Consider the following 27,379-nt stretch of genomic DNA (forward strand, 5'->3'; position numbering starts at 1 on the left):
ATTCCAGAGTCAGCAAATGGTTCAATCGAATTTCTGAATGCGAGTTAATGAAATTGTAAATAAAGCCGCGTGTTGGTCATTTGCTCTACTCATGGAGTGGAGATGTCCAGAGAAGAATATTATATGTACAGATGATGTCAAATTTAAACGCGACTTATCTAACTTCACAGTTAATATTTATAATGCCATAATGAATTGAAAACTGCACGAATTTCATCTAGCCAATCTAGTGATGGGAAAATTTTGGTCTGTCGGGTTTCTTAAAAGTAACAACAGGGTTCGCCACGCACCGGATTCTCATCTCGGCGACGGCCGCCAACGACAGGTTAACATATACAGAAATTAACAGATTTTACAGCTAGTCTTCATAACATCAAAGGAAAAGCAGGTGCGGTGACATCAACATCGGAGGGATCTGTTGGCGGAAGCGCGCAGATAGTCCCATAAAATTGTACTCACCCGAGAGTTTTTAACACCGATCTACTGATTGAATTTTACTAGTTTTATATTACATTTGTTATTTTATCCACGGTTTGATACTTAGCGGGCAGCGCCAGGCGCTCAGTTTTCAATGGTCACTTTGAAAGAGTCTCCGGTTTCGCATCACTATCGTGGAACAGTTCCCGCTGGGAAACGAGCAGAGAGGTTGGCGACGTCAGGTGACCGGCAGCGTCGGCAACGCGAAAGCGGGAAAAGAGAACGGATCGTTATTGGGCGAGCGGAAGGAGAGATCACGTGACGCCAGGCGAGGGTGCGTTCGGCGGCGGCAAACCGGCCGCTCCTCCCGCGGGCGCTGGGTTCGGGGCGGAGTTCGCTGCGGGGAGGGGTAGTTGTGGCGGGGCTGGGGCGGGTGGAGGACTGAGCAGCTCCCGCCGGTCCCTCTCCCTCTCCCTGCCGGGTCTCCAGGCGTCCAGGAGAGCCTCCACCCTCTCTTCCGTAGGTCCCCACCGGCTGTGGCCGGACGCGTTCTGCAGCCACACCACCAGGGTGCCATGTGCCGAGCGGAAGTGAATCTCTGACCTGTCGAACAAAAAAAAAAAATTATTGACGTGGAACAAAGTCTGATGAATATTAAAATGTAATATTGAAAAGAATATATAACGAAAATTGAAATGTATCTTGCGGAGAACACTTTCAATGATAACACATGACTAAAACATGACTTTATAGTAGCTAGGGTCATTTGAGAGAAGCGTGCTGCATGATATTTTCGGTCCCATCAATGACATAGTCAGGGTGAATATGGAGATACAATAATGAACCATATTATGCTTTGTACAGAAGCCCACCACACATCGTATAGTCCATTAAATTGGGTCGTTTTAAGACGGCTAGGCCATGTGCATAAGATAGACAAGTTACATATGATGACGAAACTGATATTCAGGAAGCCTGAAGATGAATGACAACTCGGTCAAGCACATATCGTCTCTGTTCTGGCAGAATACACTAACTGGAGAATACTAGTTTTGAGTAATTTGACTTTGAAGTTGTTAAAATGTTTGAAATGGTCTATCATGTGAGTTTATTAAGTAATCATAAAAAGGATGACTTTAAAATAAAGACAGTTTATTTATTAAGAAGGTTTCCAGACGGTAAAGTTTGAAATAAGGAACATTTTGGTATAACTAATTCAATATGTAATTTTTTCGAATTAGTGTCTTCTGCCAGAACAGTGACGATATATAAGATGGAGCAGCAGTGTCGAGTTGAAGTCAAAATTTTTGGATAGGGGCAGATGCTGGAGGAGACCTAAAACCAGAGGGTTGCAGCGCGAAAAAGAACATTAAATTGTACACAATATTAAAACAATTCATCGTTTTGTTTGAGGTGATTTTGAAAGATGTTAAATTAGTAACAGTGATAAAGTAGTATAAAAATATTGTGATATACGTAAGAAAAAGAAATTTTTTCACGCTGTAATAAGAATTATGAGACTATCACTCCGAAACGAAATTAGTTTGTGGCTCACTTAGTCATGACGTGTTGATATCCATGTCGGTATTCATGTTCGAACGCTGGAACGACGACCTGTTTTCTTTTGAAGTGTGACGCTTCCAGTTTGAGGAGGGCGTTGGGAGGCTGGTCTCTCCACTCGGGCAGGAAAACGATGAAGCTGAGAGGCTCGGCCGAGTCGGCGAGCAGGCGCTCCATGTGCCGCACCGTCGCTTCCAGCAACTCTTCGCAGTATGGAGGGTTCACCTCAAATGATCCTGACACCGGTTTGAAGTCCAGGAATGGTCTGAAAGTGGAATGTGTTCCGTTTATCCTGTCAATTCCATATGTCATTTTGGTACCATGAATAAAAATTATTTGTTTCCACAATAACAATATTCCGCAATTAAGTCAATGACTTCATTTTAACTATAAGCCCTTCACTTATACAAACACGAGGCGACCACAACCCGCAAAAGTATTTGAATTGGTTGACATCTACCGAACACATGTAACTTAATGCACCGATGTACACATAGTTGACTTAATATTAGTGTTAACTCAACGTTAGCACCAGCAATTAAATTGACAGGCATCTTGCTTTTGGTTATAGTTTATGTATTTGCACTGCACAGCAATGCCAATGGATAGTAAATAGACTAACATGTTTTTCACACATGAGGTTCAGAAATATCCTACCAACAATTTAAACACAGTGCATAGTGCATAAGGCTTGAATCGGGCCCCTAGTTGTTGGTGTACCTTGGTCAAGAGGCTGGAGTAAAGTGAGTTCTAATTATCAACACGTTGTAGCGGTATTTATTTTAAGATCAAGATACAGACTATGCAATTATTCAGAATGCAGCCGACCTGGTGTCTCCAGTGAAGGTATAATAATACAAGAGAGCTGTTAAGTCATATTTATTAAACCTGAATATAACGACCTTTTTTCTGTGAAACGGTTGTCACACAACATAAATCATACTTTTAATTAAAAAAAAAAACAAGATGTGATTTCTCGGAAACGGCCAACACTCTTGGCAATTAAATGTTTGTTATAATTCTTAAAGCTAGTTTGTACAGAAAATAATGAAACTTATATCTATTACAGATGTTGCAGTTAACTCTGCTTATTTGGCTGTCAAATGAGTGTTGCCCTCTTTTTCTATGCTGATTATGATAACATACCATATATATTTATAATAATTGACAGATAAACCTAATATTTCAAAAATTACTGCTCTCCATATGCTCACATATTATTGTTCAATGTGTAGGACGTTTTGACTCTAAAATAAATCAGACCTGTGAGTGCGATCTGAAAAGCTGTTGGCTTTTATAGTGGAAGTACAGATTAAGTTGGGGTCACCTCGAATGTCTGTGTACGAGGGATCTAAGCGGTAAAGTGATCTTTTACAGGAAGAAACATTTTAACCATTTTAAGAATAGAATATGATATTTGTGTAATTTGAAGGAGTGTGTTAGTTGATAGATGCAATACATTTTTTATGTTTGTCCAGGGAAAACCCCTCTAAGATTTCTCTACTTTGTAAAGGTTCATATACTTTGTCTTATCTTCTACCTTATAATATATTACATTACGTCAACAATTACAAATGATCTCTATGATTTGTTTCAAGGGCGGGCAGTGAGTGATACAATACAAAAAAGGTTAAAATGAATGTATTTAAAAAAAAAAACAGAATTATGAGTAAGTAATGAAACGCGGTATCAATACCCTCTGGATCCGAAGTAGCAATCCGTGTCAGAGAATGCGGAGCAGTACTGCCTGAAGTATGCGTTGAGAGGGCCCGCGAAGCACTCAAACGTCACTCCAAACATTTTGTGAAGGCATTCGAATACAGTGACGGGGAGGGCAGACTGCGTGATGTGACTCTCGCAACCCGGGGTGGCCGCACCCAGGAAGGCTGCATAGCGTTTTATCATGCACCATACTCGTGGTAAAAACAGTTCAAACTTCTTGTCGTCGAAACAGCTGTATCTGTACAAATGTTCCTGTAAATCAATACGCACATAATGTAGGTACTTCTTTATTTATTTTATTTAATAATTCCATTCTCGAGAATGGCCTCTGCAACGAGCCCGAAACGTTGAGGAAATAACGTGGTAGAACACACGGTGATAACCCAAAAATCTATTACGATTCTTAATAATGTTCGCACAATGATATATTATTATCTTGACCTGGAATGGAATGAAGAATTAATTATGGGTGAACAATTTGTTGTTAATTGAATTATTTAATAAAATGTCCAAAGCAAACTTAATAAAAACCGGTTTGATAATGGCACAGTACGAAGCTCCCAAAATAATGTACCATTCTAAGCATTGTGATGTCAACAACGATCGTGATTACGTGATTAGTATCTTGCTGGTATTATGAACATTCAAAGGGTTAAAAACTATTCTAATGAGAAGGATGAACCTGGTGGGCTGTTACTAATATATTAATGTTCAGTTTTATTTTTGTCAGCAGCATTCTTAAATCATCAAATTGTATTTGCCAGACCCAGGATCTTAACCTAGGACCGACGACACTATAAACTGATGCGTAATCGCTCGGCCATCGCGGGGCCATTAAAAGTACAAAATGGAAAGATGGAAAACTTTTTGGTGATCAGTAAGAGCTGAATTAGTATTAGCTGAGTAATCACCACGAATTTGACTGTATGTTACATAAAACATGTACAAACAGTTTTAAAATTTATCATTCAAATTGTATGTATCTGCAGCCCCACGCGCCCTACCAGCAGAATCCTAGATTACAAACCAGCGTTTATGAGTCACAGCAAATCATGAAAACCCTGACCACTGCAACGGAAGCCAATACCACTTTGACTACCTCGACTGGTCACGCCCACTCTTCAAATCCATACTGTAACGAGATACCGGACAAGGCGACACCCCGCAAAGGAACGTGCCTGGACATGCTGCAAGAAAAGATGCCGATGCATCTAACGATTCCAAAATTAACACTGCCCCTATGGCGAACCGTTCCAACCTTGGGACCCCCCGTTTTAATGCTAGCGATTTGAACAATCGTTGCAATCCATCATGCAAGAATTCTCTAATTCAAACTTTCTTTGAATGCTAATCCATCATCGGGGAAAACCGGCCACAGTTCGGTCACACCCCAACATCATCACAACTCAATTATCGGAAACCAAGCTCTCACTCACCAAAAAAATCTTTTGTTGGCTAACGAATCATTTTATATGCCGGGCCCTGTTACTAGGACAACCGGTGCCGAAGTCATAGAGCACTTGTCAGGGGGATACGAAAGTGTTGGTGCTCACAACATTCCCATCTCACGATGTCCAGTGATAAAATCATTTCATATGCCAGGCCCTGTTATGGGAACAACCAGTGACAAAGTCAAGGAGCACCTATCAGGAGGAAACGAAAGTGTTGGTGCTCCCAACACTCCCATCTCACGATGTCCAGTGACAGAACCATCATTGGAAAATACCTACACCCAGCAACCTCAACAAAAGTCAGAGTACTGAAGTACTCAAACGCCTCCGTTGGGAGAACTACAAAACACATTAAGGCAAGCTGCGTTAACACCTGTGCAACAAACTAGAACGTCTACCAAGACTGTTCCTCCTCCTCGGAGAACTTAACCGTTGGTCGTTCAAGACTGTTCCAATAAACTTGAACACGAAGACAGTTCTTCGTCGCAAGAACATCAAGCCTTCAAGAAATCTTGTTTAGAAGAAGTTGTTTATCAAACCGAGGACCCTACTGCCGATGAAAACCCCACGACGACTAGTTCGGCTGTTGCGCCGACAACAAAAGCTACTAGAAGGCCTCTTCATTCCAGAGGGATCCCAAGATACACCTTTCTGAAGCCAGAAAACGGAAAGAACCCCCCAAAGCAGAGCGTTTCACGACGAACGCCCAAACGCAAACCAAATCAGTTTTGGAACAAATTCGAAAGTTCATTTACCCAAGCTGCGGTGATAAACCGAAATCAACGACTTTGATCTAAATGCCGGATCCGCGTTAGAACTTTCGAAAATCACCATGGCACAGAGGTGGTTTGGAAGAAGCGTAAAAAGCAAGGTGAACGGGATCGCTTATCATCTCAACAAGCTGTTTCTCACCCGAAGCACCTGTTTACCCGTTCAGACAGGATGAGCACACCCAAATTACACTCGTCCACTCCATGGCCACAGAGCAGGCGAGGAGTCAAGTCATCCAACCGAACCAGTAAAATACATGAAAAAACTGGTAGCACCCAGAGGTCAACATCAAACGCATCCTTGGGAACTGACCATCGCCAGAAACAACTTATCTTTCAGGAAGAATAATAAAGATTGAACACACCGGTGAAACCCATCCAACCAGGAACGGTGGTGCTAATCCACGCATAGGATATACCACCACCTAAGTGGCCGATAGGCATTTTCTGATAGAGATGCCATGATTCGAGCAGTGTTCGTAAGAACGTCTGTCTACAAACGACCCGTGGTTAAATTCCGCCCGCTGCCATCCCAGTAACGTCTTTTAGATTTAGGTTCGGTGCCTAGTTATGTTTCTAATTTCTAGCGTTAGTTTTTTTGTTTATTTCTCTTCTCTTCTCCACTTGGGCATTTCTTGCCCAACTAGTACCAATTCGAAGATTTCTTTGTTTACTTTAACTTCGGTTCCTCACTACGGGAATCGAAAATAACTTTCGATGCCGGGGAGAATATGGTGGCAGTCATTCCTTATTTCCCCACCGTACCTCATACCCTTATTTATTGTCACAAGACCAAGTGACCAGCAGTTACGGGTCATGAATAGACCGTGATTGCAAACAACATTCTCAGTTAGCTCAAGACAATGAACGGGTGCGTGTTGCCGCACCACGTTAACTACCTCAAAACTCAAAACATATCAGTTCGACCTTTGATCCACTAAGTCTGTTACGGTTTATAGTGAACGTCGTGTCCATCAATCATACAACCTATCATCATCATTCATCAACCTCATATTATCATCCATCAAAGTATATCCTCTGTTTACCAGTGCGTGAGTATCGAACTGGCCCCAGCGCGCGCCAGCCCTCTCACATAAAGGTCAGTGTCTGGCATCCTGTGTCCTACATCACCCTCAAACCAATACAATACAGTCCGCTGCTAAAAGCGCCACCAAATATATATTTTCATAAATTTATAATAATTAATAATACTACAAATAGGCACATAATGTGGTTCTTAATTTATAATTTACCCCCAATTTTAGTCATTGGCACGCCACTCATTATGAATATTTTGGCACGTAAGCATAAAAAGGTTCGCTATTGCTGCTTCAGGGGGTAATTTCACCCATTTTGGAAAAAACAGCCTTAGTGGGAATGTTGGGTCAGATCTGTAAACCAGTCTCCCGCCTCTCTTCAGATATTTGGGAAATAGTGCGTTATGGTTTATTCTATTTTACAACGTTTTTCTTAGCTCGTATTCTTATTTGTCCGGTGGTTCTTTGTCCGGTACAAATCTTGCAATCGATTTTTAACTAACTTCCCGACTAACTAGACATTTGAAACTTTTAGAATATATCAGAACACGATGCCAATGCATTTTTTTAATACTTTTAGCCATCTTTAAAGCCGGAAATATACGGGCAGCTTCGTGTTGCTGCTGTCGGCAGTGGCAACTCGGAGATCCCTAATTTTTTATACAAAACTCATAATGGACGCACACACAGTGACTCACTGCTGCCGACCTCGGCAGCTGCAGTCGACGCGCTACCCGAAACCGCCGAGTTGCGGCAGTTAGTTTGTCGCCGCGTCAAACATACACTCGGCAGCTCTGGCTGCCCAGTATAGCAACTCAGCCCCTCTCACCGCCTGGTGCCTAGTCATGCGCACCGTCATTCCAGTCCGAGTTTTTGCCAAATATGGACGACAATAATTTTGACACAGACGCTTTTATAAGTGACATAAAAAACTATGAGTGCATTTGGAATCTAAAATGTGATTTATTTGTAAAATGTGCCGTAGTTGCATAAATAGAGTATGAAATTCACCATGTCCAGCCCTTTGAGACATGATAGGATGTATCCAAAATCTGCGAGTTTTTCTACGTCTTCTTTTACGTACTAAAAGCACAAGCAACAACACTTGCATAAATAACACAGCTTCTCCTTCAAAATTCATTTTGGATATGAGTCAACATTCGTTCGTAAGCTCCAGCTCCCGCTGACACATTTGCTGCCAAGCACAGCAGCATGAGTTGCCTTGGTCGGCAGCTCGTTTGTAGCAGCAACACGAAGTTGCCCGTATATTCCCGGCCTAAGTAGAATTGAATTCATTTTCAGTTAATTCTGTTTTGTATGAAAAGTTATTTCGACACCATTATTGGTTGCTAGGGTCTGGGGTTCTAGCAACTAAATTATTAACATATACGTGCGTTACTATGGACATCAATATGACATGTCAAAATGACATTTCAGTATTATTTCTATCAAGTACAAATTTTTTAGCTAGTCAAGTCCAGTTTATATGATTCAACAGAAAATTTAAAAACGTTGTATATAAAAAGTTCTTTTATCTTGTAATTATTTTCTCTTTTAACACGTACCATGAGGCCGTAGCAGAAGCAGTAAAACAATCACAGAAACATGCAAAATTATGAGTCACATAGATGTATTGTGACATCACCGGCATCGAACTCGGAAGCCTTGTTATGAGAAGCCAGTCCCTTATGCCTTGGACTGTGAGTCATTTGATAATAGGACACATATGCACATTGAATTAAAATGATCATTACAAGATTTCACATTGAAATTCACACATTTTATGTGACTAAAAAGGGAATTGAATCGCTAAACAATTTGATGACATACCAATTTCTGCAGGTGTATGCTGTTGACGACCAGAGTGTCATTTTGATAGCGCAGGATGGTCTGGTCTCTGTCAAGGAAGTGGTCAATGGCGGGGGGTCGCGGGGAGGGGATGGCAAACTGCACGGGATAGCACCACACCTTGCGCAGGGCGGCCTGCTGCTGCGGAGCGCTCAACTCGCTGATGCCGTGCTCCTTCAGCAGGCCGCTGTGCCTCTCCTTGATCTTCTTGGAGTACTCTGCCGACAGGTGATAGATCTTCAAGCAGATCCCCTCCACTGATACTTTCACCGTCTCCGTCAGATGCGGTTGACATTGACGCTGAAATTTACAAAATAAATTACTAGCAATGTGACTGAACGACTGCAATCTATCTGAGTATTTGGAGGATCCCTAGGGAGTAATGTGAATATTCTGTATTGCAGCACTTGTCTGTCTGTAATGCATAATCTCTCTCTCTCTGATGCATGTAAATTTGCAGGCAAGAGTTTATTTTTTTGTTGCGCGATCGCATAAATACAACACCGACGTTGCATCCCTCTCATGCACGCTGCACTTAATCGCTTAGTCATATGCATACATTTCACTCACACGCTTACTTACGTGATATACACCGGCTTTATCGAAATATATACCTACCGATCTATATTAGTATTCAAATCGACACATTCTTTAGATATGAATATTGTTACCATATATTGCTTTGCTTATACCTATTGTTGTTACCTAAATAGTATTGAGTGTTGTCAGGTCTGACACTGTCATTTGGTAATTTTTTATGGTAGATAGCTATATATTTATTAATTCATGTAATCGATTAATTGAGTGAATCTAAAACTGCATTAAATTACTTGCGAGATCGTTTTTACGAGAAATGGGTGTTAGCCACTTCCTCAACTTATTAGGTCCATACTCTGGGTCCAAACACACATTGAGAAATTTGCCAGACATAAGCCTGACACGTAACCGCTCGACCATCTAGGTTTACCATAAATTTACTACTATAAGATGTATATTTATGGATATATTGTATTGTACTGTAAGCCTAGTCCATACCAAGAACATGTGTTCCTGAACAATGTTTTCCATCCACGGCAGATTTTCATACTTTTGTACCAGAACATAATATTAAATGTTTGTAAATGTCCAAACAGAATTGAAAAAAGTTTTGAACAGTTTATATATGATATTCATTTGTTTACGCACACGCACGTGTGTATCTTGGTCTGGACAAGGCAAAATAACTATGATGCTCACCTTGAGATGTGCAAGTCGGTCTTGGAAATCATCATAAGTGGCGCCGACTGTCCGACGAAGCCACTGAAATGTGTCTTCAGCATTCCATTTGACAACCTTGCGACTCTCTGGTGACGCATTTCTCGATTCAATCATTGTCTTAGCTGCCTCGGCGTACCGCGAGAGTTGCTTACGAGCATCGCCCGTAAACTTTGGATGGCTCAATTTGATGGGGATGTCGTTCATTATTTCATCGTACATGGACTTAGATATCTCCGGGAAGCAGTGACTGGGAAGTAGAGGATCGCATCCTCCCTGATCGTTGACTTTCCTCTCCATCAGCCACCTGTTGAAAGAATCTTTAGGGGCGTCAATGGACTCTCTGGCATGGCACAGTTCTTGGTAGCACCCTCTCAGTTTAGAACTGAGACTGTAGCGGTACGCTTCGATTTCGGGGTGCGGGTGCGGGCAAATGGTTGGGGGGCGCTCGTATATGACAACATTCGTAGGGATGTCTAAATCCCATGGACCCGCTAAGACGAACTTCTTCGGTGGAGGTCCATTATCTTCTGACGCCCGTCTTTTGGGTACGTTCAGTGACTGGCTCGGTTGATTCATGGGACCCGGACTGCATATCCCCAGAGGGTCTGTTATAGGATCGAAATCTCTCTTCGTCATGGGCATTTCCCACATCGATTCACCTGATAGCTTGTTCCAAAAGTAAGGCCTGTTTTCTCGCTTGGACCAAAATTTTCTCCATCCTTGCTGGGAGAGTTCGGGGTGAATGTCGTCCATGAAATTGGATCCCGGCATTGGAAGGCCCTGCGGCGTCTGAGGAGTGGGTTGACAGGGAGACGAATGATTAACATCACTGTTGGAGGTGGAGATTTTGACAGGCGACGTAAGAATTTCCGGAGCAGTGTCGATCGTGGACGTCAAAGTCTCCCAAGTCGAAGGCCCGGCCACCACTTTATCCCTTATTTCATTCATTTTTAGGAATATCGATGTTATTGTGCAGACACGACGTGTGTTGTAAAAAGGCGGGAGTTTACCTGTAAATAATTTCTGCGTAAAAATTTCTCGAAATACTTACCAACGCGATATAAACAAAAAAATCCTGTATTTAACATGCATTTACATGATTTTAAATATATATCTGACAGGTAATTGTTCGACAATATCATAAATTCTTAAATATGAGATGACATTTTGTTACGAACTAAACAATCATTGTTTACAAAGCATTTTTGTAAAATAACTATTAAATAAACCGTTCATAATATAGCAGATGTATTAAGAAAGACGTACATAGCGACAGAAATCCATAAATTATTGACAAAATTTGATATTTCGATTATCAGTAAAATTTATGAAGCATAAACACGAAACACAAGCATCGCCATTTGCACTCAGAGACAGTCTAGAAAGCATAGAGTACAAGATGTAAACTCAAAAAAATATTAATAAATTAATATTTTAGAGAATGGTAATACTATCATGCATAGGTAGGTAGGTAGGTAAATAATCACAATACTCTCAACTTAGTTTAAATTGGTAGGTACATAGGTATTCTAAACTAATTTACTAATAGGTATTTTAACTCAGATAAATTTATAATGGAATGAAACACAAACTGCTAGCAATTTGAATTAAATAATACCTATATCCATGGAGCAATTAAATTGCGATTTCCAAATTCAATAAGCACAGCAAAAATATCACACTGACTCTACCTACCTACGAGAATCTGAGGCTGGTACCGCAGTGCAATATTTCAATAATATGCAAAATATTGTAGGGTGAATGCTATAGTAATGGGACATTTAAGGAAATGACTTTTTTAAAAAGTGTATAATAATTCAAAGAATATTAGCCTCCAGGAAACATATCTGATATGTAAAGATGCGGAATTGAATGAATTTTAAGAAGATGAATGTTAAAACAATATAACCAAAAGCATTTATTAGAAATTTATATTCTTCGGAAAAAAATGAGAAAACATAGTAATGGGACACCTTTGACATAGTAATGGGACGCCAGTGATACTGTTATGGGAAACAGCATTTAAATCAAATTACAGATTAATTTAGATACCTAAAGTCTTAGCCTAAAATAAATCTTGAAGGCTATACCTAAATACATTATTAAATTTTCACACTTACAAAAATAAAACACATTTGATGACAAAAATTATAAATAACCCATGTTGTAGAAACTGAAACACAATAAAAAAAATGTTTTAGTAATGGGACAGTACAGTGTTATAGTAATTGGACACCCGGTCAATAACTGAACGCAAAGAGCTAATCAACTGAAATTTTGTAAATAAGCTAATAATAAATAACCACGAACCATTTAAAGTCCACAGAAATTCATTGATATTAAATAAATTTAAGCAAACACAGTAATTGGACAGGCTGTCCAATTCAGAATTCAGAAATGTCATTTTGACATTTCATATTGATTTCTATAGTAACGCACGTATATATTAATAATTTAGTTGCTAGGACCCCCTTAGCAACCAATAATAGTGAGTAGTAAATATTACTTTTAACGATTTTTTTCCAAAACATACAAAACAGAATTAACGGAAAATAAATTCAATTCTGATTCTGATTCAAGATGGCCAAAAGTATTAAAAGACTGCATTGTCGTCGTGTTATGATGTATTCTAAAAGTTTCCAATGTCTAGCTAGTCGGGAAGTCAGTTAAAAAATTTGGACAAAAAAGAAAAAATCTGTACCTGACAAACAAGAATACGAGCTAATAAAAACGTGGTAAAATGCCCATGGGAGAAAGAAAAACTTACAAAAATAAATGATTCTAATTACTTATGTAATTGTATATAATATAATATAATATATAAAATACAAATGCAGTCATATAAAGAGGAAATGACAGAATAGATCTGTCTCCTTCACGCTTACAGAAATGCTTAGCTAATCTTATTTTGGGAGTTTAAAGTTGAGGTGTCCCATAGCTAATGCTGTCCCATTACTATAGCAGTCACCCTAGATAAACCATAGAGATTGAACGTCCACTTATGCCAGCGCTCCATTGGCGAGCCAAAAGTCCGAGGACAATATCGTCCGATTTGTCTATGCTCTGCTACTGATCAATGAACAAATAAAAAAGTCGAGCTGTCAAAAGTGTACGATTCTCGTAATGTCTTCCGATAATCCTATAATTTTGTGTTATTTATATGTAGACTTGCATAAAATAATATAGCAGTGAAAACAACACAAGTTTTACGATTTCTTTTATGAATTTCATAAATACAAATAAAAAAATTATTGGTAAATCTCTCATTTTCTACTGTGTAAATTAACAAATTAATCATTGAAAATGTTTAAAACAATTACAGATTTTTTTTCGGTCCGAATGATTGCGTATTAAAGTCAAATCGAATTTGCATAGTGATCGACTGACGAAGTCTGGCAAAAATATCAAACATGTTTGAAATCCAACGAGCCTGGTCTGCGGATTAAAAAGTCCGCAGGTCTGGGGTGCTCCACGCGAAAAACAAGTCCGAAGACTGTAAATCGTCTGACTTGCGTGCCAATGGAGCGCCAGCATTATTCATACAATTGTCATAAAAGGAATTTACCCTGTCGTTATGGCAATACTACATTGAAATGTCAAATCTCATTTTATTAGTCCATATTAGTCTATGATTATTCCATAGTCTATGTTCATGCATTCAAAAATTGACATTTTCTTGATGTGATGATCTTCATGATATTAGTCAAAAGTCTCAACGAATTGCCTAATAATCTGTCTTAGGCGCTGTAAATGGGTGATCGAAGAAATTTTATCACAGTTAGAAGATAAAGTTACGTGAATTCCTACTTACTATAAGAAATTTAATAAAAGAAATGTTTTGTGCAATAATTCTATTATTATCAAATTCATAGATTAGAGAATATGAACTTAGGACCTGCATGAAAATAATAATTATCATAATAACAGAGACATCATATTTTTTCAGGTGTCCCATTACGTTTTTTGTTATTTAAATTTGTGCGTATTCAAGAATTAACTATAAAGTGCAGCATGTCACAAAATTGTGATGTCTATGCTCAAAAAGTGTCGCTTGGATGCTTTCAAGTATTGAGGACGTTTATCTAGGGTAAGCTGTCGTAAAATAGTGCCACATAGAGTACACTCTTGAAAACCGCTAATTTGAATCAACAATATGAAGGTTTTTATGTATAATAATACTGTGTCAAATCAAAATCGTTCCATTTCCTTTGTTGTCATATTGTATTACACATACTTAACCAAAAGGAGATTGTAATATTATTTATTGTTTATAATATTTTTGCAGAATTTCAATAAAATGGCATTAAAAGGAGTAAAGGTTGTTGAAATGTTGGGTTTGGCACCTGGGCCGTTTTGCGGAATGCTGCTTGCTGAATTCGGGGCATCCGTGACTATAATTGACAAGGTAAATTTAATCTTCCAATTTTCATAAATTTAATTATGTTTAGCTATAAAGCATTTAGTTTATGCTAGAAACCCTTATTGGGCGCCTGCGATGGCTGAGCGGTAACATGTCAGCTTATAAAGACGTGGATCTCCGGAGAATGGGCGAAATAGGTTTAGAAAGTGGCTAACATCCATTTCTCGTAAAACAAAAATCTTTTCAGTAACCTCTTCGTGAGGCGGCCCAGCAGCTTTATTGAAACCTGCTGTGTTCCAAAAAATGGTTGTATCTGCGATAGATATCTCTATTCAGCCCATATTCGAATCCGCAAATGGAGGCACCACTCACAATGTTTACTGCAACCTCTGTTGGGTACGAGATCATTAAATTTGTATACATCTTACCACCAAATGGTATATAGAAATCATATTACCTAATTTGCGTATGTTTAAAAGATACTTAATATGTTTCCATGCCATTACTTTCTTATAGGTTTCGTTAGGAATTGCGTAGTTTAGATAATTTTTTGTCCGTTTCAAAATTGACAATGATTTTACATTGTAAATGTCAAAAGGTTCAGGCAAGTTTTTTGATTTTTTATAGGTACAATAGCTGTAAGTATCATTTTAACTAGTTCTATGTCTTCAGCGAGTTTTCTCGCTCTATGAGGCGTGATCGACAGACCGCACATATGAATTTCGCGAGTTGTCTCGTCCGACTTTAAACTTAAATTACTAGCCACTGTCGCGATTGATTTGCATAATCTAAAAAATTAAGCACACAGTAACACCTTTTTGTATAATTATGACATACTAAGGCCTAAACCATGAAGAATTATGAAAACTATCGGATTGACACATTGACTGCTGACTAGATAATTATTTTTTAATTACCACATTTAAATAGCATGCTAATTATATCGAATGGCCACCTAATCGTTACGCGCTAGGTACGTCCAATGTATTAATCAGCAATTTTCGTGAGGCATAGAAAACATTAATTATACAAATATTCCATCCGACTGACATCCTAGGGTGAAAAATATGTGTAGATAATATTATCACAGTTAAGTAGGTAGTAAATCATCCGTTATCTGCAAATCTATTGTCATTTTATAATTTGAAGCAAATAGTTAGATATATCGTCGGTATACTGGCAGAAAGCTATAAGTCAAAAATCCTTGTTTTGAGAAAATCGACTTTTTCTAAAATCAAGAAGTTTGGAGCTCTCTATTTTTTCACCTAAATCATTATTTATTAAACCAACCACTCTATGAAATGCATTAATCATGTAAGAATTCAATTCAAGTATAAGCAAGTATTTTTTGTAATAATTATTGTTGATTTTTTGAATTTGTAAATAAAATGGTGACTTATTGTTTTCTACCAGTACACTTTTGGAGTCAATGGAGTGGCAATAGGCTTAATGTTATAGGTAGTTGGCTAGTAATATACAGGACTCCTAATTATTATAGAAATGGATTTTTTTACTTGCAATTTTATATAAATTAGAAATTTACACAGAAATAGAGGTACTTCTGTTTGACATTATTATGAAAAAATATCTACTTTGATGACTTTTTTGTGTATCATTGGTATTTTAATTTCAAATTAAAATAGTCTTTATAATTTTTTTCATACAATCAATACCTAATTAATTATGTCAATTACGTGTATTTAGAGGATAGAATAAAAATAAAAATGGGAATTACATAGTATTTTGTTTATTACTTTGTTTCCAAAAATATTGAAACAAGAGTTAAGTACCTACCTACCTATGATCTATTTTATAAAAAAAACATATAATTAATAGTTAATTATGCCACATTTAATTTTACACAAATTGAGATAAATTACATAAGAGTTATTCCTCTTCCACATCAGAATCAAATTCCGATGGCTCAGGTAATGACGTCCTATCCAATGAAGTTGAAGTAGGCAAATTTTCACACCACGGATGTAGTTCTGGAGGTATAATGTTAGGTACTACGACACATGGCCAACAAATCTTTATTTCTTCTTAGAAATACATAATTACGAATGACACGCGCTCTACCTTCAGCAATTCGAAGCCTCCGTATCTTTGGTGCATTGCTGTCAATATTTCCCAAAATAAAATCTTATTTGCGCTCAAAACTGCCTGATGCATATAAAATCAACTGTCAATCGATGAGTAGAATGCGCGGGTGACGTACGCAATTTAGTTAAGTTGGTACAAATAGCCGAGCAGTGGCATAAATGTGTACAGCCAAAAAGATATAAGTCACGTTGACGTTTTTGTGCAGCTATAGAAATATTAAATCTCTACAGTCATAAAACTTTAAGTGTACTTATAGTTATTTTCCAGTAAGAAATGCGAACATAATTAACTTAATTCGTATTGACATCTTTATATTACGAAAACAATAAATGGAATATGAATGAGCTTGTTTTTCCAGACGATAGAGCGTGTTAAAATCTATGAAGTTGCATTATTAGGTCAAAACAGCTAAATTTTGACTTAACGTTTTCTACCAGTATACTGACGATGTATTCGTAATAATCAACATAAAATTGTAGATCCAATTAATAAAAGATACCTTTAGAGCAGTGGTGTACAACCTATTTGACAGAGGGACCGCAGTGGGTGCAAGTACTGAAAACTAATTATTACTAAATATATATAAATATTACTAATAATATATACTATATAAATATTACTAAATATTAACTATTATATTATACTAGAAATACATTTTAATTTAATAATTACAGATCAGATACCGATTTTGGTCTGCAGGTTGTGTATCACTGCTTTATAGGAATAAATTTCTCGATGCATAACGAATATTATTATTCAGTGGCAGGTGACTTTGTATGTCGCCATGCTGTTGGAAAAAATATGTAAATAATACCTACTAGGTCATCATAAAAAATCATTTACATACGTAAGTTTTACAATTTCATTTCTCAGAACAGTACCTGAGCAAAGATTTGTTTACTTAAAGAACTAAATCAGTAGTATTATGGAAAACAAAATATTAATATTCATACATGTTAATGATCTGCGTGAATTCAACATAGATTAAAATATTATAATATCATATTATCATCGATGTAAATGGAAAATGTACTAAAGGAAATTCAAATTTGAAAAATATTTTTTTCCCAATTTTACTAAACATGATAGGATTTGTTGGTTGCTGTATTAGTTTCAGAATCGACCGATAGTCTTCTTGTTATCAGCTTGAATACCACGTGTGAACCATACTGCGAAAAAGTCATAAAAGATTAAAAAAATTACATAAAAGCAAACCTGCGTAATAACATGGTTTTTTGTCTTCACAAAATATTTTTGAAAATTTTTTATTCACAGTATTGTACTTACATAAGTGATATGTATCAATTTCACTTTGTCAGTACCTTAGTAAATTAATGTATGAATATTCAACCCAATTAAACAGGAACACGACATATTATATATTGGTTATTTGACTTTTAGTGTTTTAATTAATTAATGCTATGCATAAATTTAGCCAAGCAACATGGACAATGAACATAAAATTCTCGAATATAAAGTGAAATTGTGAAATAAAATTTAGGCTGTCCGTTCTATTGTATAAATAGAATGGAATATTTTTGTTTCAGATAAACCCGGCTATGTTAAATGTGTTGGCAAATGGTAAACAAAGTGTCGCTGTAAATCTTAAAACTCCAGCTGGCGTAAAGATTGTTCGAGATATCTGCAAATCATCGGATGTATTGATCGAACCGTTTAGGCCTGGCATTATGGAGAAGAACGGACTCGGCCCGGATGTCCTCTTATGTGATAATCCAAAGCTAATTTACGCCAGACTCACTGGCTATGGGCAACATGGGACATTGTCAAAAAGTGCCGGGCATGATATTAATTATTTAGCTCTGTCCGGATTTTTATCCACACTTGCGAGGCCAGGAATAAATCCATTGCCCCCTATCAATTTTGCTGCTGATTTCGCCGGTGGTGGATTAATGTGCGCCTTAGGAATCGTCATGGCCCTGTTCGAAAGGACGACATCCGGTAAAGGTCAAATCATCGATGCCAATATGGTAGAGGGCGCCGCATATGCTGCTAGTTGGATATTCCGTTCTCAAAATTTACCACTCTGGGGCAAATTGCCCGGAGAAAACATTCTGGATGGCGGAGCACATTTCTATAACACTTACAAGACGAAAGATGAGAAATATATGGCGGTCGGCGCATTAGAACCACAATTTTACAAGGAATTACAGAGGATATTAGAGTTAAGCGACACTGAGTATTCACAAATGGATGATTTTGATAAACAGAAAGAAATTTTAAGCAGTAAATTTATCAAAAATACACAAAATGAATGGTGTGAAATTTTTGGTGAAAATGATGCATGCGTTTCGCCCGTATTGTCTATGGATGATGCACCGTTGCATGCGCACAATATGTCTAGAAATTCTTTCATTAAAAGTCATGAAGGTAATATGGTGCCGGGTCCTGCCCCTCAATTGAGTCGCTCGCCGGCCAAGTCCTTGGCAGGTCAACGTCCGCCGCACCACGGTGAACATACAGAAGCGATTTTGAAGTCATTGCGATATTCAACGCAGGAAATTGAAAGTCTTCAAAATAGTGATTCCATATACATACACCCAAAGTCTAATTTATGATAATTTAATATTTGTAAAGTATGTTCCAAATGGAGAACCCAAGCCATGTGTGAACTTATACAATACAATTTTATTTCATTCAAGGTGTTTGGTGTTGCTTATTATTAAATTATTTTTTATGGGAGTATAGTTTTCAACCAAAAATCCATTATTACACCGTACCTAAACTTTACAGAATACAATGTAAATAATTTTCATAAAGTCTGATTGGTACCTGGATAATGATAATCTAATTATATTTTAATTATGAGTAGTGGATATAGGTTATTTTTCAATATCCCCTCAATGTTAAGTATTATTTTGATTGTCTACAATGTAAATAACATTATATCTTCTTATTTTTATTTAACTTGTAATTTTGAATTGGTATACTTATTATCATCACGATGGCCGGGCGGCATAACTCATTTAGTGCTAACACCGCGACTGGCGCGTTTAGAGTACTTGGCCATTAGATATAATTAACGTGTTATTTAAATGTGGTAATTAAAAGGTCAGCAGTGATTGTGTTAAGCGTCAGTTTATAACGTTGTGAGTCCCAGGCTCGAATCCTGGGTCTGGCAAATACACATTGTTTTTCAATTTGTGTTTGGAGTTGGAGTATATACCTAATGGGTTGCGCAAGTGGCTAACATCCATTCTCAATACACTCTGTGGAGGCGCATACGATCTTATTTGGATCAAACATGATCAAAAAAAAAACTTTATATCAATACTTGCTGAATTTTAATGGTTACATTTTTTTAAAATTGGGCAATTGGTTGTATTTTTTTCATCTTTTTTCAATATTTTAAGTGTATAAGTAGGTAGTAAAACAATTACAGAAATCCCAAGCTTGAAAAAATCACAAATGTGTTTTGTGGCCTCACCAGTAACTGACCCCGGAACTCCGGTATGAGAAGCCAGTGCCATACGAATTGGACTACAAGAGTTGGTAATGGCTAATGGAATATTACAAAGATGTACCTACTGCAATTTGAGAATTAATTAAAGTCATTTTTAATTATTTTATACCTGCAAATAAACAAAAAACTTATATCAATTAATGAAATGTAAATAAAAAAATATTTTTTTGAAAATAAAATACACACTTTTAAAAACATTTTAATTCTTTGCTATACATACATACTCATAATATATGATTTATTAATTTTGGTTAACAGAACATGATAGGGTATTTTGTATATCCCCTATTAAGGTTTTTATTACTTCTACTTTAGATTTGTTTAAATTTGCTTCACAAATTAAAAGCTGCAAAATTTCATTTATCGATCTTAAATCATATAAAATGTGATTTCGTCCGAATTTCCACATATCAAATTTAACTTCAAGACATTTTACAATTGACTGTATACGTTTATCTGCTATATATTTAATAAAATCTATGAATCCGTCATAATTAATACCAAATAACGCCTGAAGCATTATTTGGCAATGTTCTGACCAACCATCGGTGTCTTTGAATTCAATAATCTCCTTTTCTACAAGATGGAAATTATTTTTTAACGCTTTCCACATCAGATGAATATTGGCACCGTTGACGCAGTTGTGGTTTATAGATATTGTGTCTTCTAAATTATACACCTGATGAAACCATCCAGAGGGAACAAATATTCCTTCACCGGAGTTTTGAATTAAGTCAAAGCATCTGTGGTCATCACACAGAAGGCTCTCAATATCGTTCGGTAAATTGCCCAAAGGATCGGCAAATTTAAGTTCTTCCCCAGGTGGAAAAAGTAACCATCTTTTTTTGCCTACTACATTTGCCGACCAACTAAATGAGCTGTAAACATCTGCATGAAATGGTGTCCTGAAATGAAATATATTTCATTCACTATTTATTTTTATGTATTTTTAATATATAAATTAAATAAACAAATTAAGTTGCCATTGAATGGAAGCATAGAGTCACAATGAGAAATATTTATTTTTTAATATCTTCACGACATATTAGTAAAGGCTTTGTGGCACACAGAATGCAATATGTCACGGCGGGCAGCGATCTCTGTCCACCACGGGCGGTGATCTAGTTGTATACACAAGATAGCATCATCCCAGCTATACACAGGGCGATCTGTCGCAGCGAGCCAGTCATGATCGCAGCGGGCAGCGATACCGTTATACAAAATTACTAAATCAACCACGCGATCTGTGCAATAGCGGAAGAAACGGAGTTATTTATCGAAAAAGTGAGAAAATGTTTATTTCTAGAAAAAATCTATCATGAGGTTGAAGCTCAATACAGAGGCGGTGGTACTACCCAAATCTTTCCCTTTTCGTATTGATGCCATGTACCCAACATCGTCTTTTTTTCTATTTGTAGGGCTAATAGAAAAAGGAATTGCTCCTCGTCCGAACTACTCATTCTGAACAAAAACCGTTAAAAAAGAATACATATCTGCCCGTTAGGAAGCAACCACAGGACTGAATCGCTCACAAAGGTATCACGGCTTGCGTGATGTTCTTACATCGCTGACCGCTACGACGATCACTGCCCGCCGCGACAGATCACGTTCTGTGTGCCAAAGCCTTAAAAATTCAGTATTTTAGGCAGAACAATGTAATCGGTATCGCAATTTAGCATCACACCATCAGCCTTTTTGTTATAGTTTCTGCCTCATGGTAGGGTGTATTCAAGCCCTAACCTAGTGCGAAATATTACTCTAATTACAATGCGGCAATTCAGAAGAATTTATAGTGTGTGATTGATATACTAGGATACACCCTCATTTATAATAAATCTTAATACGAAAGTGAATATGTTTTGCAGGATAGGCCGAAGATGTCTGATGAAAATCTGCAATAATCACGTTTACTACCATGCACACAGGTAAAGTTTATTTCAAAGTATATGCCGTGTATATTCAAAATTATGGTGGACGCATTAGTAGAACGTGACAATAATGCTGTGAGACATTTGCAATAATGACAATTTTCGCAATGTAGATTGAGTTAATTTTTCAGCCACATTCAACTGTATTTATCTATTTAAGAAAGGTTACTCAGATGTGTATGGGCAAGGTCTTTTATGAGGACTCCATTTAACACATCAATGCAGGCAGGGCTGGATTTAACATAGGGCTAAAGAGGCTATAGCCTAGGGCACACAAATTGATAGAGGCATGACCCCCATATCCTGAAGCAGACCCCCAGGCCAGGATCTTTGGCGGGCCCACCTACCTATCACCGGGTTAAAGACAGTATGGTGCTCTACGGTAGCATCATGACGTGAATTATCATTGAAGTATATCAACTATTATATCACATTAAATTGCATCAATCACGTATTTAAGATATGAAAGCATGAGACTTATTAGCTATTAGAGCAAAGTTGTGATGTGCGTTTATCTCATTTAGCTAGTCGACCCACCACGTCGAGACCCCCCATGCTAGAGCCCTGTCAGCCTACCCCTTGGGGCCATGGGTCTGGAGTCTAAAATAAAGTTTGATAATCTTGAAACTGATGAATTGGCTGCCTCCGTGGGCTATGTGAATAAATTTTCAGGGTCCAAAAGCTTGACAAAATTAGGTACTTATATAGTTACTGTCAATAAAATATACGGTACAAGTCGGTTATAGGAAAGCCAGCGGCTGGATTATTTGTTAGTTTAGGTTAGGTTTTCATTCTTGAATTTTGCCAAAATCGGCTATGACAATTAGCGCGGTTCCCGCCTGGCTTCCCCATAGCCGACTTGTACCAAATATACTAAATTGAATTAAATTGCAAGAAAATATGCCACCGGAAGAACTTTTTACTATACACACATATAGAAGCTTCTATAGTGTTCAGGCGTTATGACAAGAAAAAATACCAATATTGCACACATCAGCCAAAACATTTGGTGCTGTGCAAATGCATGATGTGCAATAAAAAAAATATTTAAAATTTTGTAATATGCTGTTAACCTTTTTTATGCCTCACAATATTAATATGGCAATATCAGGCCAAAGATTTTTAATGACACGTTGAATGTAGAGCGAAGCTCTTACTAAAATCGCTGCAATACTGATAATTTGTGGCTTAGTATTTCATAATTATTCAAACAGGTGTCACTGTGTGTTTATTTTTTAAGATTATGCATATCAATTGACAGTGGATAGTGATTTGAGTTGAAAGTCAGACGAGATAACTTGCGAAATTTATATGTGCAGCCTGTCGACCACGGCCTAGAGAAAACTTGCTGATGGCATAAAACCAGTTAATAAGTTCTTTTTCTGGGCCCCCCAATGTGTATTAATACAGCGTCCCTTGAAGCATAAATTCGGCCCTGAATGCATGTTCATTTATCTACCAAGTATTTACCATGATCCTTTAGGTCCCATGTATACAAACATATAGTCATCAATGTTGTTGTCAACACTATATTCGTTCAGCCAATCTGAAGCAAAATACATAGGTACAGAATAAAATTTATCATGGGGCTGATGTTTTCTCAAATGCCAATCTTTCAAATAAGACACTCCGTGATTGCTGGTTTTGTTTTCTGACTTCCAATAGACCACGTATTCCTGAAATTGCATTGATTTTTTGCATGAGCTGGCAGGATCTGATGATGTGAACTCCGAGACTGGCACTTCACATTGTCCATATTTGTCGATTAGATTTTTAAAATTCGGCTGTTTGTTGTCAACCCATTCAGCGGCACAATTCCAACCGCTAGTAATATTTGTTATGATACATGGTATGTTAGCTACTAAATTATCTCTGAAAAAATCTGAATATGACGATCTGTTAATTCGGGGTATTTGTTTTGGTACACATTGTTGAACCTTTTCAATATCGTTGGATTCTAAATCGATTGACATTTCTATTTATATTAATTACTACTAATGCTATCAACGATGATATGTGAATTAAGACGATGTGCCAATCAATTATTTATTATCTAAATATTGAAAATTAAAAACAAGTTATCAAATTTTCCCGGTTAAAAAAGTAATAATTTATAAATAACTAGAACTGTCACTTTTATCAGACAAGTGCCATTTCATTTCTGGTGCAGCATCCAACCGAACCAACATGGAACCAACCATAGACTATTATACTTTTACCAACATAATCAAATGAAAACTGGCGCCAGTATGATTGGTTACATACCTAGGATGGATTTACGTTATTCTGATTCTGCAAAAATGTATAATTTTGACGGTTTCAAAACGAAAAATATTCCAGTTAGCGTACCTAGTTGTTTTTAGAAATACTATAATAATTTATTGTTTTTTCCAATATATTGTTTTTTCAGCTTTCGAAAAGTTTGCAGCACTGAGAAATGTCACAATTTATTTACTTGCAACTTTACGTATATTATCTATGCTTGCAACATATGTCGATAGACAACCACACGAAAGACGTCAAATTTTTAAAACTGTTTCAAAGTGGGTACATAGATAAATAATACTTTTGGCCTTTTAGATGTTTCTTCCTTGGTTTATAGAAAAATGAGGCCATACCGAGGTCAATGAGAAGAATATTCTAAAGATTAAGTTGACACGTACTTATAAACATGGAATGGATGAAAATGGATTTAAGGATACCTTTTATTTTAATGTGTATGGTTGATTGTTATTCAATGAATGTTCTTTGGGGTCCCGGTCTTTCTCCAGATAAAATAGTGATGCCGGCGAGATATTTCTTTTTACAAATACCTCACAGCAAAGAAAAGTAAGTACTCGAGTTATACACAATATATTTATCAATTTCAATACAAACTCATTTGTTAATTCTTTTTATTCATCTGAGTTTATTATTAGGTGATCAAGTGATAAAAATCTTACAATTTTCTTCACTTTTGTCCACCATGATTTATCATCTGTTTCAGTGTGATTGTCACCAAAGATGACCTGGATGTTAAAATAACTGGTGAAGCCAAAAATGGCCCATGTAGAATATGGGTAGACACTTTGGACCGTAAAGACAATTCCTTCATCATCCGATATAGCCTTTATGAATCGTGCAATAATTTAAAAATATCAATTAAACATAAAAATGTCCACATGGGGATGTCACCATATAACTTTGCGGGTAATGACTATTATTTAATTTATCGTATGATTATAAAAACTGGTTTTTAACGAACCTTCTTTATAGATTGAGCCTAAATGTATGAAATTAAAGCCCAAAGGGGACATCTGGTCAACTGATTAAGTTAGATACAGATAACTGCATTGCAGGTTTATTCGAAGAGAACTTCACATTTCTATTATGATAGTCCACTATAATTTCAGATTCACCCAAACAGATAATTACATACATGATTCTATGTGCAGATTTGTAAAAATAGGCCTCGAATACTTAAATTTATAGGATGGGATATTGTATAATTAAATTCGACTTCAGTTTCACGTATCGCACATCTTGCTGTATCAAGGCAGAGATTTGAATACATCATTTAGCATTAAATACCTATAGAAAGATAAGTCTTCGTCAATTTTATATAAGCAACTAAAAGCAATACATTGACCAATATTTTAAGATGAATAATTACATACAACACGGAAAAATGCGTATGTAGGTTATGTAAACAAATCAACAGACTTCTATTATTAGTCATAGGGGTTTTTTTACTAACATTTCAACTATTCATAATTTGTTTTGTTATATATATTTTTTATTATGATTCTTTACTTAATAGGTAGGTGATAAACCTACTTTATTGTATTAATTTATTATATAAGTTAGAATTAATTGTATTCATTGTCAGTGTGTATTTACCTTTTGGTGAGTGCACATAGTGCTTGAAGATGCTGAAAGGCGAAACCTGGGTCGCAAAAAACGACTCAAATGGAATAGTACAAAACTTAAATCCATTAGAATATAAATTTTCGGTACAAGTCGGTTTACAGGAAGCCAGGCGGGAACTGCGCCAATTTTCATTGACCAGCGGCTCCCAACCTGTGGTACGCGAGTGGATAGTTGGTGGTACGCGAAAAATAATCAGTAATGGCGGACATAAAAAGTAAAAAAAAATCAATCATAAAAATAACTTTTTAACTATTGTATTTTTTCTATAATTCATAATTTTAATTAACAATATAAGTACAGTTGTTAATATGTACAGACGATGATCGAAAATCCAACAATCAATATCGTATTTTTGGAGTGCACTTTTAAAGTTTATTTACTTATTACATTTATTTTGCTTATATTATTGTGCTTATATTTTCGTAAAATTTGTTTAGAAATTAAACTTATAACTTGATAAGAATGTATTATATAATCGCAACACTTTCATAACTATTATTTTCGATAATAAATAGAAAATTTCGGTAATAAAAATATTTTTAAATACAATTTCATGAATATTATTATATTTAAAACAAAAATTTCACCTGTAAATTTGTAAAAATGAAAGTGAATTGTCTCGTTTTCATCAGAAGAATTTTTACATTTACCGTGTTTAATTAATTTTATATAAGTAAGTACATATTATATTTTCTATTAATATCGGTAATTTTTGGAAAAAATTGCCTGCGGCGCATTTCATTTTTTTATGCAAATAATTAAATTTAATTCTATGTAAATTTTTTTTAATAAAAATTAGTTGTTAAAAAAAAACTTCGTGATATGTAAAGTTCAAATGTCTCATTTTTATCAGAAAAAATAAAACCTTTGGTATTTTTTTTTAAACTTAAATAAATTGAGTTCTGGGAAATATAGTCACCCTATAAAATTTACAATGCAAATAGAATAACAAATTTCTCGAAATACAATCATTTTTACGAAGTGCTACAATTAAGCGTGATGTACTACCAAGTGGTACGCGAGCCAAAAAAGGTTGGGAAACGCTGTTATAGACGATTTTGGCAAAATTCATGAATTCAAGAATAAAAACCTAACCTAACCTATCCGAACCTAACAAATAATCCAGTATATCGGCTTTTTTCAGAATTTGTTTGCCGCTGGCTCCAAGTGGATACAGATAATTTAGCTATAGAAAAACAGCTAAAAAACTCCATGTTAAGCAGCGATCTATTATTATTGTTTTTACTCGATAATATTTTTTTTATTCAGTTTTAATTTTATATCATGTTTGCTTCATATTAAAAATTGATAATAAAGTATGTACCTAAATAAATTATTTGCAATTTAGATGTCCTCTTAAACACTTACTTAAATTATTAAAAGTTGAATGCTGCCCATAAGTTTGAAAAGGTTGCGACCAAAGTATCTATACTTTTTATTATACTGTGAGATCAAAAATTATGTTAGTTGTGTTGTTAGGATTTAATTTTTTTTGTTCCGGTATTACCTAATAATTATTATTCCATGCGTGTATGA

General features: G+C 36.3%; 4 protein-coding genes across 6 annotated transcripts in view; 2 read left to right on the forward strand and 2 right to left on the reverse strand.

The window, feature by feature from the left end:
- Window positions 1–524: 524 nt before the first annotated feature.
- Window positions 525–11,442, reverse strand: Pcif1 (Phosphorylated CTD-interacting factor 1). The gene is made up of 6 exons (XM_085955633.1): window positions 11,329–11,442; window positions 10,042–11,072; window positions 8,788–9,105; window positions 3,674–3,951; window positions 1,973–2,242; window positions 525–1,020 (listed from the first exon to the last, which is right to left on the reverse strand). The coding sequence occupies exons 2-6, from the start codon at window positions 11,008–11,010 to the stop codon at window positions 732–734; spliced, it is 2,124 nt and encodes a 707-aa protein (XP_085811759.1). The 5' UTR covers window positions 11,011–11,072; window positions 11,329–11,442; the 3' UTR covers window positions 525–731.
- Window positions 11,443–13,272: 1,830 nt separating this feature from the next.
- Amacr (Alpha-methylacyl-CoA racemase) lies at window positions 13,273–20,196 on the forward strand. Of its 3 annotated transcripts, XM_085956027.1 has the most exons (4): window positions 13,717–13,852; window positions 14,009–14,149; window positions 14,348–14,467; window positions 18,073–20,196. In XM_085956027.1, the coding sequence occupies exons 3-4, from the start codon at window positions 14,360–14,362 to the stop codon at window positions 19,099–19,101; spliced, it is 1,137 nt and encodes a 378-aa protein (XP_085812153.1). In that variant the 5' UTR covers window positions 13,717–13,852; window positions 14,009–14,149; window positions 14,348–14,359; the 3' UTR covers window positions 19,102–20,196. The 3 variants fall into 3 exon arrangements, with proteins under 3 accessions (XP_085812154.1, XP_085812153.1, XP_085812152.1); XM_085956028.1 differs by lacking the exons at window positions 13,717–13,852; window positions 14,009–14,149 and adding an exon at window positions 13,273–13,316 and having other exon boundaries at window positions 18,073–19,904; XM_085956026.1 differs by lacking the exon at window positions 14,009–14,149.
- On the reverse strand, window positions 20,186–24,097 carry JMJD4 (jumonji domain containing 4). The gene is made up of 2 exons (XM_085956024.1): window positions 23,405–24,097; window positions 20,186–20,911 (listed from the first exon to the last, which is right to left on the reverse strand). Exons 1-2 carry the CDS (start codon window positions 23,905–23,907, stop codon window positions 20,248–20,250), a joined length of 1,167 nt encoding a protein of 388 aa, XP_085812150.1. The 5' UTR covers window positions 23,908–24,097; the 3' UTR covers window positions 20,186–20,247.
- Window positions 24,098–24,423: 326 nt separating this feature from the next.
- Window positions 24,424–27,379, forward strand: part of LOC147066298 (protein O-glucosyltransferase 2-like) — a 218,508-nt gene continuing 215,552 nt past the window's right edge. Inside the window, exons 1-2 of the mRNA XM_085956021.1 lie at window positions 24,424–24,763; window positions 24,921–25,123. Of these exons, the coding sequence (XP_085812147.1) occupies window positions 24,606–24,763; window positions 24,921–25,123 (361 nt within the window). The 5' untranslated portion in view covers window positions 24,424–24,605. The remainder of the gene's footprint in view (window positions 24,764–24,920; window positions 25,124–27,379) is intronic.

This window comes from Rhyacophila brunnea, unplaced genomic scaffold (assembly GCF_057557595.1).
Source record: "Rhyacophila brunnea isolate RB1 unplaced genomic scaffold, BYU_Rbru_1.0 scaffold_5, whole genome shotgun sequence".
Taxonomy (NCBI): domain Eukaryota; kingdom Metazoa; phylum Arthropoda; class Insecta; order Trichoptera; family Rhyacophilidae; genus Rhyacophila; species Rhyacophila brunnea.

Coding starts and splice junctions, on each gene's coding strand:
- Pcif1 (XM_085955633.1), bottom strand. CDS start 11,010: ATGAATGAAATAAGGGATAAAGTGGTGGCCGGGCCTTCGACTTGGGAG. Junction 3,952..8,787: donor GCATACACCTGCAGAAATTG/GTATGTCATCAA, acceptor ATTGATTTACAG/GAACATTTGTACAGATACAG. Junction 2,243..3,673: donor TGCTACTTCGGATCCAGAGG/GTATTGATACCG, acceptor TTCCACTTTCAG/ACCATTCCTGGACTTCAAAC.
- JMJD4 (XM_085956024.1), bottom strand. CDS start 23,907: ATGTCAATCGATTTAGAATCCAACGATATTGAAAAGGTTCAACAATGT. Junction 20,912..23,404: donor ATGGGACCTAAAGGATCATG/GTAAATACTTGG, acceptor ATTTCATTTCAG/GACACCATTTCATGCAGATG.
- Amacr (XM_085956028.1), top strand. CDS start 14,360: ATGGCATTAAAAGGAGTAAAGGTTGTTGAAATGTTGGGTTTGGCACCT. Junction 14,468..18,072: donor CCGTGACTATAATTGACAAG/GTAAATTTAATC, acceptor TTTTTGTTTCAG/ATAAACCCGGCTATGTTAAA.